The sequence below is a fragment of the Brachyistius frenatus genome, unplaced genomic scaffold, assembly GCF_029030835.1.
Source record: "Brachyistius frenatus isolate BFR_SWC_R1_liver_20210118 unplaced genomic scaffold, ASM2903083v1 Contig_572, whole genome shotgun sequence".
Classification (NCBI taxonomy): Eukaryota; Metazoa; Chordata; class Actinopteri; family Embiotocidae; genus Brachyistius; species Brachyistius frenatus.
Genome location: NW_027211171.1, coordinates 1 through 12,654, shown reverse-complemented (window position 1 = coordinate 12,654; position 12,654 = coordinate 1). Strand labels below are relative to the sequence as shown.

The window sequence follows — 12,654 nt, the reverse complement described above, 5'->3', positions numbered from 1 at the left end:
TAATCCCAATAGTCCCAGTAGTCCCAATAGTTCCATCAGTCCTAGTAATCCAAGTAGTCCCAGTAGTCCCATCAGTCCCGGTAATCCCAATAGTCCCAGTGGTCCCAGTAGTCCCATCAGTCCCATCAGTCCTAGTAATCCCATCAGTCCCATCAGTCCCAGTAATCCCAATAGTCCCAGTAGTCCCAATAGTCCCATCAGTCCCATCAGTCCTAGTAATCCAAGTAGTCCCAGTAGTCCCATCAGTCCCAGCGTGTTTGCATGCAAGTCCTTGTCTCCAAGAAAACCCCCAGAGCCAACGTCTGTTTCAAACAACGGTAGGATGAGTTGTAGAGTGAGCTGAATGACTGAATCACAGTGACGATGACACATCACATCCGAACAGATGGGGAGGCAGATGGAAAGATGTGTGTCTGCGTGACATCTCAAGCTGAAAGGATGCTGCTCTCTTTGGCTTCATAAGATTTTCATTCATTTTACTCACTCGACCGATTCTCACCCCGATTTACTGGCATGTTCATCAAATTACCTGATTTTAGCTTTAACGTTTCATTTTGTGTGCAATTCAGATTAAGGATAAAGGACTTCTTTGTCACATTAAGATACATACACACATTTGTGTGTGAGTCCTCCCCCTCTGATAGGACCAGGTGTGAGGTCATCCACCCCCTCCAATCAGAGTCTGCAGGGCTGGAAGGTGTGTGAACCCAGAATAAGTTCTACTAAGTATTTAACTGTTGATAATTCCTGCACATTGGCTTGAAAGAATTTCAGCCCATTTATCTGTACAGAGCAGCTTAAACTCTGGAGGTTAAATTCAATTTGATTTTGTTTATATAGCAATAAAGTTCTTGCAACAATAAAGAAATAACCAAACAACTCAACAACTTCCACATGAGCAACAGCTGGGAGGACAAACAACTCTCCCATAACAGGAAGAAAACCCTCCAACAGTGGGAAGGAAAGACGTTTTTAACAGGACCAGAGGTTCCAGAGGTTTCAGAGGTTCCAGATGTTTCAGAGGTTGCAGAGGTTCCAGATGTTGCAGAGGTTTCAGAAGTTTCAGAGGTTGCAGAGGTTGCAGAGGTTTCAGAGGTTTCAGAGGTTCCAGAGGTTGCAGAGGTTCCAGAGGTTGCAGAGGTTGCAGAGGTTCCAGAGGTTGCAGAGGTTCCAGAGGTTTCAGAGGTTTCAGAGGTTGCAGAGGTTCCAGAGGTTGCAGAGGTTTCAGAGGTTCCAGAGGTTGCAGAGGTTCCAGAGGTTTCAGAGGTTTCAGAGGTTTCAGAGGTTCCAGAGGTTGCAGAGGTTTTAGAGGTTCCAGAGGTTCCAGAGGTTGCAGAGGTTGCAGAGGTTGCAGATGTTGCAGGGGTTGCAGAGGTTCTAGAGGCTCCAGAGGTTCCAGAGGCTCCAGAGGTTCCAGAGGTTCCAGAGGTTGCAGAGGTTCCAGAGGTTTCAGAGATTGCAGAGGTTCCAGAGGTTCCAGAGGTTTCAGGGTGAAGCTGCAGCACCGTGAACTCACCCACTTCAGCTCCACTCAAGCCAGCTGACGGCCGACAGCTTGTTGAGTCACAAGTTAGAATGTAAAGCTTGATAGTTAGTGTTTTTTCTGAGACGGAATACCTTATAAACTGTGGAAAATAAAACGAAGAGAGAAAAGGAAGAAACGGGGAGATCTCCTGTCTGAAGTTCAGCAGCACTCTCAGTATTTCCTTCAAGCACTCGTGGGTGGCTCCAAACTCTCGGCCCACTTCTTCCTTTCATGTTTTCACTGTTTCATCACTAAAAATGCAACTGCTGCCAGTAAGTCACTGTCCCTGTCCTCTTTCATGTTTGAAGACATTAAGAAGCTACAAAAAAGCCTGAAAAGTTGTCAGTGACAACAGAAGTACAGGGCGTTGTTTCTGTTGAAATAATAACAGCATTGCATCGAGGTGCTTCGGAGTAAACCGTCAGATTCCTGATTGTTGCAGACGGGCAGTTTGCGAGTAGTTGCAAGAAAGAATCCCTTGAAATATTTCATATCCAATAATTTATTTTTAACTTTTGAAGTTTTTCAAAAACAGTTTTCAATGTGTCAAATTTTCAAAGGGGATGAGAGGAGCTGATCTGATCGGCCATGATTGAAGTCTGCTGTGACACAACTTCTAGTTATGTGTTCTTCCCACAGACTGGATATAAAAGTGTTTGTAAAATAAGACCGATCCAGAAGTGTCTTCAGCTGCAATACCAGCGAGTGCCACTAGAGGTCGGCTCCAAAAAGCCTCCAGCTCCATAGACTCCCATTCAACTTCTCTCATCAAATCCAAAGTGAATAAAATGTGTCCATCAGTTCTCTCGGTGTTGTTAGCTAAAGTCACTCCTTCTTCTTAGTTTTCTGGAGGTCCATCTGAAAATAATCCCTCATTCATTAGAAAAGAAGATTCAAGAAGACCTGTTTTTGGGGGCGTGTCTGTTTGATTGACAGGCCTGTGGTGCAGTCAGGTTACAGCTATCGGTGGGCGGGACGTAGTATCATCAGGTTTCCGATCAGATCGGTCAGATCCACCGCTGGCTCCTCCCCCAGCTCGTCCAAATATGGTCACTTCCTGCTCCAAACCGCTCCGAACTAGCAAAGATGGTGACGGACAGAATCTGAACTGGAGGATTCATAACGTTCACAAACCAACGGGTGATGTCACTGCTTGCTGCTGATTGGTTCTTCCTAACCACACATGCATCTGCATTTGCTTTCACAAAATTACAAAAAAAGTTGGCCCCACTTAGACTCAGACTTTGTCTTTAACGCTGCGCCAATATTCACAAAAATAGAGAGAGCCCATTATTATTATTGTTGTCCTGATGAGCGTTTCCATCTGTCAGCTACATCCGATCAATGCACAAACATTTTGTGTGAAGGAGAGAAAAACCATCAGCAGGTAGCAATATTTTCATTTGCATGCACAATATCTGAGTATGTCGTTTTGAATGTATCTTCTGTAATGTGAAGTATGAAAGAGCGTCAGCATCCGTGAGGAGCTGTTTCTCTCCGGCAGCCGTCTGAATTCTTTGAGCCTCATTGCTTTTGAGTTTTTTTGGGCCTCTGCGTCTTTTTGCTAATGTCACAGTGTGCCAGTATTCACACGTGGCACGCTCCATGTGCGTGCGTGCACTCTGCATATGTACTTCAGCATGTGTGCCCGAGTGGGTCTATTCATGCGCGTCAGTATGTACGCTCGCACATGTTGTTGCCAGCATTTACATCTGCTTCGGAGCAGCATCCTGTGAGCCCGGCCGTCTCACCGCGCCGGCCCGGAGTAGCTTAACATAATGACTCACAGGGCCGCGCTGTTCTGGAAAGATTAAATTTAGAACACAGCCAAGGGTTGTAGCACTCACAATCACTGAGCTTCAGCAGTGGTTTTACCTTCATGCATTAAGGCTGTGCTTGTTAAACATTATATTTTGGAAGTTCATGCTCACCTCCACTCTGGAGTGTAAAACTCTGACATGTAAAAGATTCCACATAAAATGAATGTTTAAATAGATGTGAAACTTGCTGGTTTTGGAACAAACCGCAGTGTGATTTTATACAGTTTTTAAGTGCAGCACTATTATTTATTTTATTATTTATCATTTTAGCAACCGTATGTCTGTACACATCCTCCCAAAAATCATCCCCAAGCTTTCAGACGTTTTACTTAATACCAGCAAGGTCATCAGGGTCTCTGAAGTTCATCCCAGAATCCCGAAGAGTCTCATTCAAACTGGACTAATGTTTACCTCAAACATTGTAACATAATCTGGGGTTTTGATGGACTCATCTCATATAAATATTATTGTCTGGTGACAGGCCAGCATGCTCAAAGGTGTAATTGTCATAATGCTGCTCAGCTCGGAGTGATAGTCATGTGATGTTGTGAGGTCCAAGATGCTGCTTCAACCATTGACTGGATATAAAAGAGTTCGTAGCTTCAGGTCTGTAAAATGCTTCTGATCCAGAAGTGTCTCCAGCTGCAATACCAGCGAGTGCCACTAGAGGTCGGCTCCAAAAAGCCTCCGGCTCCATAGACTCCCATTCAACTTCTCTCATCAAATCCAAAGTGAATAAAATGTGTCCATCAGTTATCTCGGTGTTGTTAGCTAAAGTCACTCCTTCTTCTTAGTTTTCTGGAGGTCCATCTGAAAATAATCCCTCATTCATTAGAAAAGAAGATTCAAGAAGACCTGTTTTTGGGGGCGTGTCTGTTTGATTGACAGGCCTGTGGTGCAGTCAGGTTACAGCTATCGGTGGGCGGGACGTAGTATCGTCAGGTTTCCGATCAGATCGGTCAGATCCACCGCTGGCTCCTCCCCCAGCTCGTCCAAATATGGTCACTTCCTGCTCCAAACCGCTCCGAACCAGCAAAGATGGTGACGGACAGAATCTGAACTGGAGGATTCATAACGTTCACAAACCAACGATGACATCACTGATGGTTGATGACATCACTGATGGATGATGACATCACTGATGGATGATGGTTGGCTTGGCTGACACAATATAGATCAGACCAGTATTACATCATCCAGAGTGGCGCTCAGCAACAGAGAACCGGAGGAATTTAAGAGTTTTCTCTAAAGTTCCATTTTAAATTAACTGGGTTAAATAATAACGTTACGACGCTGAAGAGTTGCTGTGTAGTTAGTTGCACCAACAATTGTGAAAAATACCGATTTTTTTGTCCACTGTCATGTCCTAAAAAAAAAAAATCCTGATAGAAGGGCTCTATGGCGCCACCTAATGCAAGAGAAGACTTCAGGACGCTGTTTTTTCTCAAGTCAGATAGGTAGGTAGGTATTTACTTTATTAATCCTCAAGGGGACATTTTTTCAGCGCAGTTGCTAATGTTAGCTACAGTACTATTTGTAGAGCAGGACTGAAAAATACAACATTTCAGTGGTAATTTGCTCACCTGGAGACCCAACAAGGTAGAATTAGATGTCCGTGGAGGACCTCCGACCACTGAGTGTGGTTATAGCAGTATCTTAATGCCCAAGAAGACTGAAGATGGATCAAATTGAACTTTTTCACTTTAACTTTTTAAATTCTATGACAAGCGAACACACAGTACATTGTCTTGACATGGTATTTTTGGTTACATATGAACTAACTTGCCTCGAGTGGTTTGGTTTTGAACCGCTATTTTACAATGAAATGCGGCGAGGGTCACTTGTTGTCCCCCAAAAGGGGGCGGAGCCATGCTGAGAGCCAAAGTTCCCGGATGTTTTCAGGGCTGACGCTTCGTTTTGTTCCTCACACACTTCTGTCTGGTCGGGAATTAACAGGCTGATATTGTGAAATACGTATTTGGAATTATTTCAGTTTAAAGTGAGAACTTGACAAAAATTATAATAATTGAAAGGAGTTCCCGAGACACAGTTGACATGGGGGTTAAGTCCCCGTTCACCGCTACTGACATAATGTTTGACTCCATGTGACAGCATCTCCAGTTGGATTGTTCCCAGCTGACCACGGTGCAGCTATATACTTCTGAACATCTCTGTGATGAGTCACATGGAATGTGTTTAACTGGCCAGAAGAAGCAGATGAAAGTTTAAAACATGTTATTACCTGTTGCCAGTAGGTGGCGCTATGACTATGGCTGAATATTGATTCGTAGATGTCTTCAGGCCGAGACTTCTGTACATTAAAGTTACAACTTATAGTTTCATGGCGAAACACGCAAAATGTCAGCCACGCCACGGACACACTGTTCAACGGAAACAAAACCTTTTAACAACTTTTTATCCCAAAAATTGCCCGGAACAAATTTCAAGCCGGTCTGTCGGGGTTTCCAACAATAGCTCGTTGAATTTTTTTTTTTATTAAAATGTATTAAAAAAGTGGTTAACTTTCTGAGAAAAGAACTGAACTAAACTAAATCCTGCAGGAAAACATGATCTTCGAACGCAATAATTAAGGGGAATTCAAGCAATCTCCGCAATATTTGCAGTAGCTTCCAATTTAAACTTCCCGCGATCCAGATGATCCGATTTTTCCGCAAAAAACATCGTCATCAGAATCTGTGCTGAAAGTATAAACAATATAAAGTAAATCTTTTAAACAAAACTCACTGTATTAACAACAATAACTCCTCATTTCCAATCAGAAAGTCTCTACTCCTGTTTTTATCACCAAATAAAACTCGAGATGGAGCAAGAGGAGAAACAGGAAGTGACGGGGTTTGTGGGAAATGTGTTCTTCACATTAAAATGATGATTAAATGTTTGTGATCAGAGGAAGTGATTTGATATTACTGGATGTTAAATGAGTTTTCTCCACACGTCCAGTTGTCAGAGACGTCTCTTTGTTTGTTTCATCCAGCAGGTCTATGTGTTGAATGAACATGAATTAAACAGCATCTAAAGCTCTTATTTTGAAAGGCTGATGTAGTCCTTGTTTCTATATTCCAGTCACAGACGCTCTGTTCTGGAAACATACGCAGCTTTTAGGACCTTTTTTGTGAATTACATTGAAATTTTTGAGAAAACCCACCACAAAAACAAACATTTTTGATCCCAACAATCACAAAGACATTGTGGAGGAACTGGTTTCTGGTGTTGAGCTACAGTTCAAACATGTTAAAGAGAAAAGCCTCAATAAGTCTGATGCTGAATGAATGAATCTCAGCAGTCTCTCTATAAAACTACATTGTTAACAACAAGATTAAACAAATCAGAGCTCAGCATGGTTTAAAATATGTTGATTCTTCATTTAATCACTAATTGCTACAATAATAAAATACAATAAATATTTCTAAAGTAAAAGAAACTTATAGGAATTATGATAGTATCCTCAGGGTGAATTTGCTTTGTCATGGTCAGACACATGAAATACGAAGGTATGAAATGATAAACGGCATCGGCTGAAGGCCTCGGTCGGGTTGGTCACCGCTGACTGTGCTGTTTTCTGTACCGACGTTGTGACACCAAACCGGACAACCTTCAAACATCTGCACGGTTCCTCAAACGGACTTCTGTTTCCAAAGAAATGGATCCAGTACTGACTTCCAGCTGTCGCCCTGCTGTACTCTGCAACTTGATTTTTATGAAGCAAAAATTGATGGTTTTAATTTCCATTTTTCAGTTTGTACAGAGCAGAATCGATGTATAAAGTCCACAATGAATGAATTTAATGGAAGTTTACATTTTGTACTTCATAACTTTTATTTTAATAGCATTTGATTACCATATTTTCTGCATTTCTATGGTTTCTGCTGGGTGGATTTCTTGTCAAAAGCACCTAAACAAGTGAAAACCTGAACCACAAATATGAACATATTTACTGCTGCTGTTGCATTTAGTTCACACTGATTGTTCTTGAGTGCTTAACGAGGGAAAAATTCTCTGAATTCAATCTTCGTCAATGAAGACGCTGGCATCGGATCAAAGACGAGCTGCACTGCTGGAACACCGTCAGATACACAACATGAGATACACACTGTCAGATACACACCGTCAGATACACACCATGAGATACACACTATCAGATACACACCGTCAGATACACACCGTCAGATACACACCATCAGATACACACCGTCAGATACACACCGTCAGATACACACCATGAGATACACACTGTCAGATACACACAGTCAGATACACACCATGAGATACACACCGTCAGATACACACCGTCAGATACACACAGTCAGATACACACCGTCAGATACACACCATGAGATACACACCGTCAGATACACACCATGAGATACACACCATCAGATACACACCGTCAGATACACACCGTCAGATACACACCATGAGATACACACCGTCAGATACACACCGTCAGATACACACCATGAGATACACACCGTCAGATACACACCGTCAGATACACACCATGAGATACACACCGTCAGATACACACCGTCAGATACACACTGTCAGATACACACCATGAGATACACACCGTCAGATACACACCGTCAGATACACACCATGAGATACACACCGTCAGATACACACCGTCAGATACACACCGTCAGCTACACACCATGAGATACACACCATGAGATACACACTGTTAGATACACACAGTCAGATACACACCGTCAGATACACACCATGAGATACACACCGTCAGATACACACCAGGATGGGGAGATCACATGCAGCCAACGAGCGTCTACACTCACACCTCAACAAACACACAAGTGACCACTCAGCAGCAGATCATGGCTTTGTTTAAAGACAGCAAAATGCATCACACTTCTGCCCTAATAAGCAATTTTGCCAGGCGGAGGGAGGGGGTTGGAGGGGGGGAGGGGTGCTGTGGGGGTTGGAGGAGGGGGTTGGAGGGGGGGAGGTGCTGTGGGGTTTGGCTGGTGAGTAGAAGGTGTCCGTAAAACACAGATTGGCCACATTTCCACATCCAAGTCTATGAAAAGTAGGACAGCGTCAAGCCGATTCGCTGCGTGACGACGGCTGACAAAATCCTTTTGATGCTTGTTAAGAAATGGAGCTGTCAGGATGGAGAGAGGGAAGGGGAGAGAGGGGAGGGTGGAGGGGAGAGGAGAGGAGAGGAGAGGAGAGGAGAGGAGAGGAGAGGAGAGGAGAGGAGAGGAGAGGAGAGGAGAGGAGACCGACATTTAAAAAAAGGAACTCGTGGAATAAGAAGAGATGATTGTTTCTGCCGTCTTCATGTCACCTAAATGTTCCTCAGAGCAGCACAAACACTAACAATGATTGGAAAAGCAGCTGGAAGCATCCTGCAAGTTTGTGTGTGTGTGTGTGTGTGTGTGTGTGTGTGTGTGTGTGTGTGTGTGTGTGTGTGTGTGTGTGTGTGTGTGTGTGTGTGTGTGTGTGTGTGTGTGTGTGTGTGTGTGTGTGTGTGTGTGTGTGTGTGTGTGTTTATGTGTGTGTTTATGTGTGATGGAGGGTTTTTGTAGGAGGGAAGTAATCATTTCTGTTAAAGCCCTTCAATCACAGACATAAAGTGTGGTGGCTTGTTTCAGAGCAGTTACAGTGTAGTTGTGTAGTTGTGTAGTAGTTCTTGTGTAGTTGTGTAGTTGTGTGTGTAAGCAGCAGTGTTGTGTTCCTCATCCTGAGGTGTCTTTGCAGACTTATGGCCTGTTTCATGATTCAATGATCCGTCATGACCACAGACTGGATATAAAAGTGTTCGTAGCTTCAGGTCTGTAAAATGGTTCTGATCCAGAAGTGTCTTCAGCTGCAATACCAGCGAGTGCCACTAGAGGTCGGCTCCAAAAAGCCTCCGGCTCCATAGACTCCCATTCAACTTCTCTCATCAAATCCAAAGTGAATAAAATGTGTCCATCAGTTATCTCGGTGTTGTTAGCTAAAGTCACTCCTTCTTCTTAGTTTTCTGGAGGTCCATCTGAAAATAATCCCTCATTCATTAGAAAAGAAGATTCAAGAAGACCTGCTTTTGGGGGCGTGTCTGTTTGATGGGATGCTCACAAACCAACGGGTGACATCACTGCTGGTTGCTGCTTGTGAAGACGTTACACAAACAGGCTTCTTCTGGTTTTAGAGGTTATCATCATTCACATTGAAAACACAAGTTATTTGAATGATTTATGTCTCGTCCTTGTTGTTTTTTGAAGCACTTTGTCAATCTGTCAACACCACGTGTCTTTTTAAAGGTCAGGACAGACACTATATTTGGACATATAAACTATATTTGGACATTGTTATTATTGCTGTCTCCATGGTAACAGCTTCCTGTTTCTTCCCAGGAGTCTACACCTTCGGCCTCTTCACTGTCGACATCTTCGTCAACGCGGGGCAGATAGTGACGGGGAACCTGGCTCCCTACTTCCTGACGGTCTGTAAGCCCAACTACACGGCGCTGGGCTGCCAGCAGGTGCTTCGCTACATCAGCCACCAGGAGGCGTGCACAGGAAACCAGGACGACATCCTGCGCGCCCGCAAAACCTTCCCCTCCAAGGAGGCGGCGCTCAGCGTGTACGCGGCGCTCTACCTGGCTGTGAGTTCCTCCCCTTAGTTTAGTCCTCTTAGAATATAGACCTCCAGTTTTATTACCACTTGGGTCTTCTTTTCACAGATTTATCCATTATTAAGTAATATACAAAGAAAATATAAAAACAACGATTGTGTTTTCTTTAATAATAATAGATAGATATATACTTTATTAATCGCTCAGAGGGACATTTTTATGTTACAGCAGCATAAAAAAATGCACATTCTATACAATAAAATAACATAATTAATATTAAATAAAGACAAATCATATTAAAGAAACTAACCTAAACAAAACCTAAACCTAAACAACAGTGCAATGAATTAGAATACAACAACATACAAAACAAAACAAAACAGCAGTGCAAGGGAGTTATTGTTGTGTGATGGATTTTGCCAGAGGTGAGTTATTGTACAGTCTTATTGCAGTGGGCAGGAATGATCTCCTGTATCTGGAATGATCTCCTATATCTGGAATGATCTCCTGTATCTGGAATGATCTCCTATATCTGGAATGATCTCCTGTATCTGGAATGATCTCCTGTATCGGGAATGATCTCCTGTATCGGAAATGATCTCCTGTATCGGGAATGATCTCCTGTATCGGAAATGATCTCCTGTATCTGGAATGATCTCCTGTATCGGGAATGATCTCCTGTATCGGGAATGATCTCCTGTATCTGGAATGATCTCCTGTATCGGGAATGATCTCCTGTATCGGGAATGATCTCCTGTATCGGAAATGATCTCCTGTATCGGGAATGATCTCCTGTATCTGGAATGATCTCCTGTATCGGGAATGATCTCCTGTATCGGGAATGATCTCCTGTATCTGGAATGATCTCCTGTATCAGGAATGATCTCCTGTATCTGGAATGATCTCCTGTATCAGAAATGATCTCCTGTATCTGGAATGATCTCCTGCATCGGGAATGATCTCCTGTATCTGGAATGATCTCCTGCATCGGGAATGATCTCCTGTATCTGGAATGATCTCCTGTATCTGGAATGATCTCCTGTATCTGGAATGATCTCCTGTATCTGGAATGATCTCCTGTATCAGGAATGATCTCCTGTATCAGGAATGATCTCCTGTATCAGGAATGATGTCCTGTATCAGGAATGATCTCCTGTATGATCTGTATCTGAATGATCTCCTGTATCCTGTATCTGGGAATGATCTCCTGTATCAGGAATGATCTCCTGTATCTGTCCTTGTGACAGCGGAGCTGGAGGAATCTTTTAGAGAAAGTGCTCCTCTGTCCCTGCAGCAGGTGGTTGAGAGGGTGGTCATGATTATCCAATATGGATAATAGTTTCCTCAGCATCCTCCTCTCCACCACCTTTTCCAGACTGTCCAGTTTGCAGCCGATGATGGAGCCGGCCTTCTTAACCCTTGTGTTGTCCTTGGGTCAAAATGACCCGCAGCTGTGTTCAACCAAGTTCTATTTTATTTCTATATTTTTACATTTTTTTTGGGATCATTGGTCATCATTCTTTAAAGAAACCCTCACAACCAATGATCCCAAAATATATGAAAATAAAATAGAAATTGGTTGAACATAGCTGCGGGTTATTTTGACCCGAGGACAACACGAGGATTAACCAGTTTGTTAAGTCTGTTGGTGTCTCCGGCTCCAATGCTGCCCCCCCCCAGCAGACTACCAGAAGTACAGTTCACTGGCCACAACAGATGGTAGAACATCTCCAACATCTCGCTGCACACATTGAAGGATCGAAGTTTCCTCAAGAAAAAGAGTCGACTCATCCCCTTCTTGCAGACAGCATTGATGTTGGTCTTCCAGTTCAGTCTGTTGTCATGGAGACACCAGGTACTTGTACTCCTCAACCATGTCCACCTCCTCTCCCAGAACTCTCAGCGGTTGTGGAGCCGTCGTCTTCCTCCTGAAGTCGACCACCATCTCTCTGGTCTTGGCCACGTTCAGGAGCAGGTGATTTCTACCCGCCCACTCCACAAAGTCCTCCACTACTGTCCTGTACTCGTCCTCCCATCCATCCCTTATACATCCGACCACTGCAGAGTCATCAGAGAACTTCTGCAGATGTCTTGACTCTGAGTTGTACTGGAAGTCAGTTGTGTATAAGGTGAACAGGAAGGGAGACAGAACAGTTCCCTGAGGAGCTCCAGTACCACTGACCACCGTATCAGACAGCACACTGCCCAGATGGACAAACTGTGGTCTGCCTGTCAGGTAGTCAGTGATCCAGGAGACGGTGGACGCGTCCACCCCCACCACCCGCAGCTTCTCACTCAGCAGCAGTGGTTGGATGGTGTTGAATGCACTGGAGAAATCAAAGAAAGTGATTCTCACAGAGTCACCGGTTCCATCCAGGTGAGACTGAGCTCGTTGCAGCAGGTAGATGATGGCATCGTCCACTCCCACACGAGGCTGGTACGCAAATTGCAGAGGGTCCAGAGAAGATTTCACCAGCAACCTGAGGTGGGCCAAGACCAGCCTCTCCAGCACCTTCATCACATGAGATGTGAGGGCAACCGGTCGGTAGTCGTTGAGGCCAGATGGAGTTGTCTTCTTAGGAACAGGAACCAGGCAGGACGTCTTCCACAGCACCGGGACCTCCTCCTGCTTCAGGCTCAGGTTGAAGAGGTGTTGTAGGACCTCAGCCAGCTGGACGGCGCAGGTCTTCAGGACCACGGGGCTGATGCCG

At 44.1% G+C, this 12,654-nt stretch overlaps 1 protein-coding gene across 1 annotated transcript in view; it reads left to right on the top strand.

The window, feature by feature from the left end:
- The window catches only part of LOC138614785 (phospholipid phosphatase-related protein type 5-like), a 54,012-nt gene extending 44,006 nt beyond the window's left edge, over positions 1–10,006 (top strand). Inside the window, exon 5 of the mRNA XM_069688362.1 lies at positions 9,723–10,006. Within this exon, the coding sequence (XP_069544463.1) occupies positions 9,723–9,991 (269 nt within the window). The 3' untranslated portion in view covers positions 9,992–10,006. The remainder of the gene's footprint in view (positions 1–9,722) is intronic.
- The last annotated feature ends 2,648 nt before the right edge of the window (positions 10,007–12,654 follow it).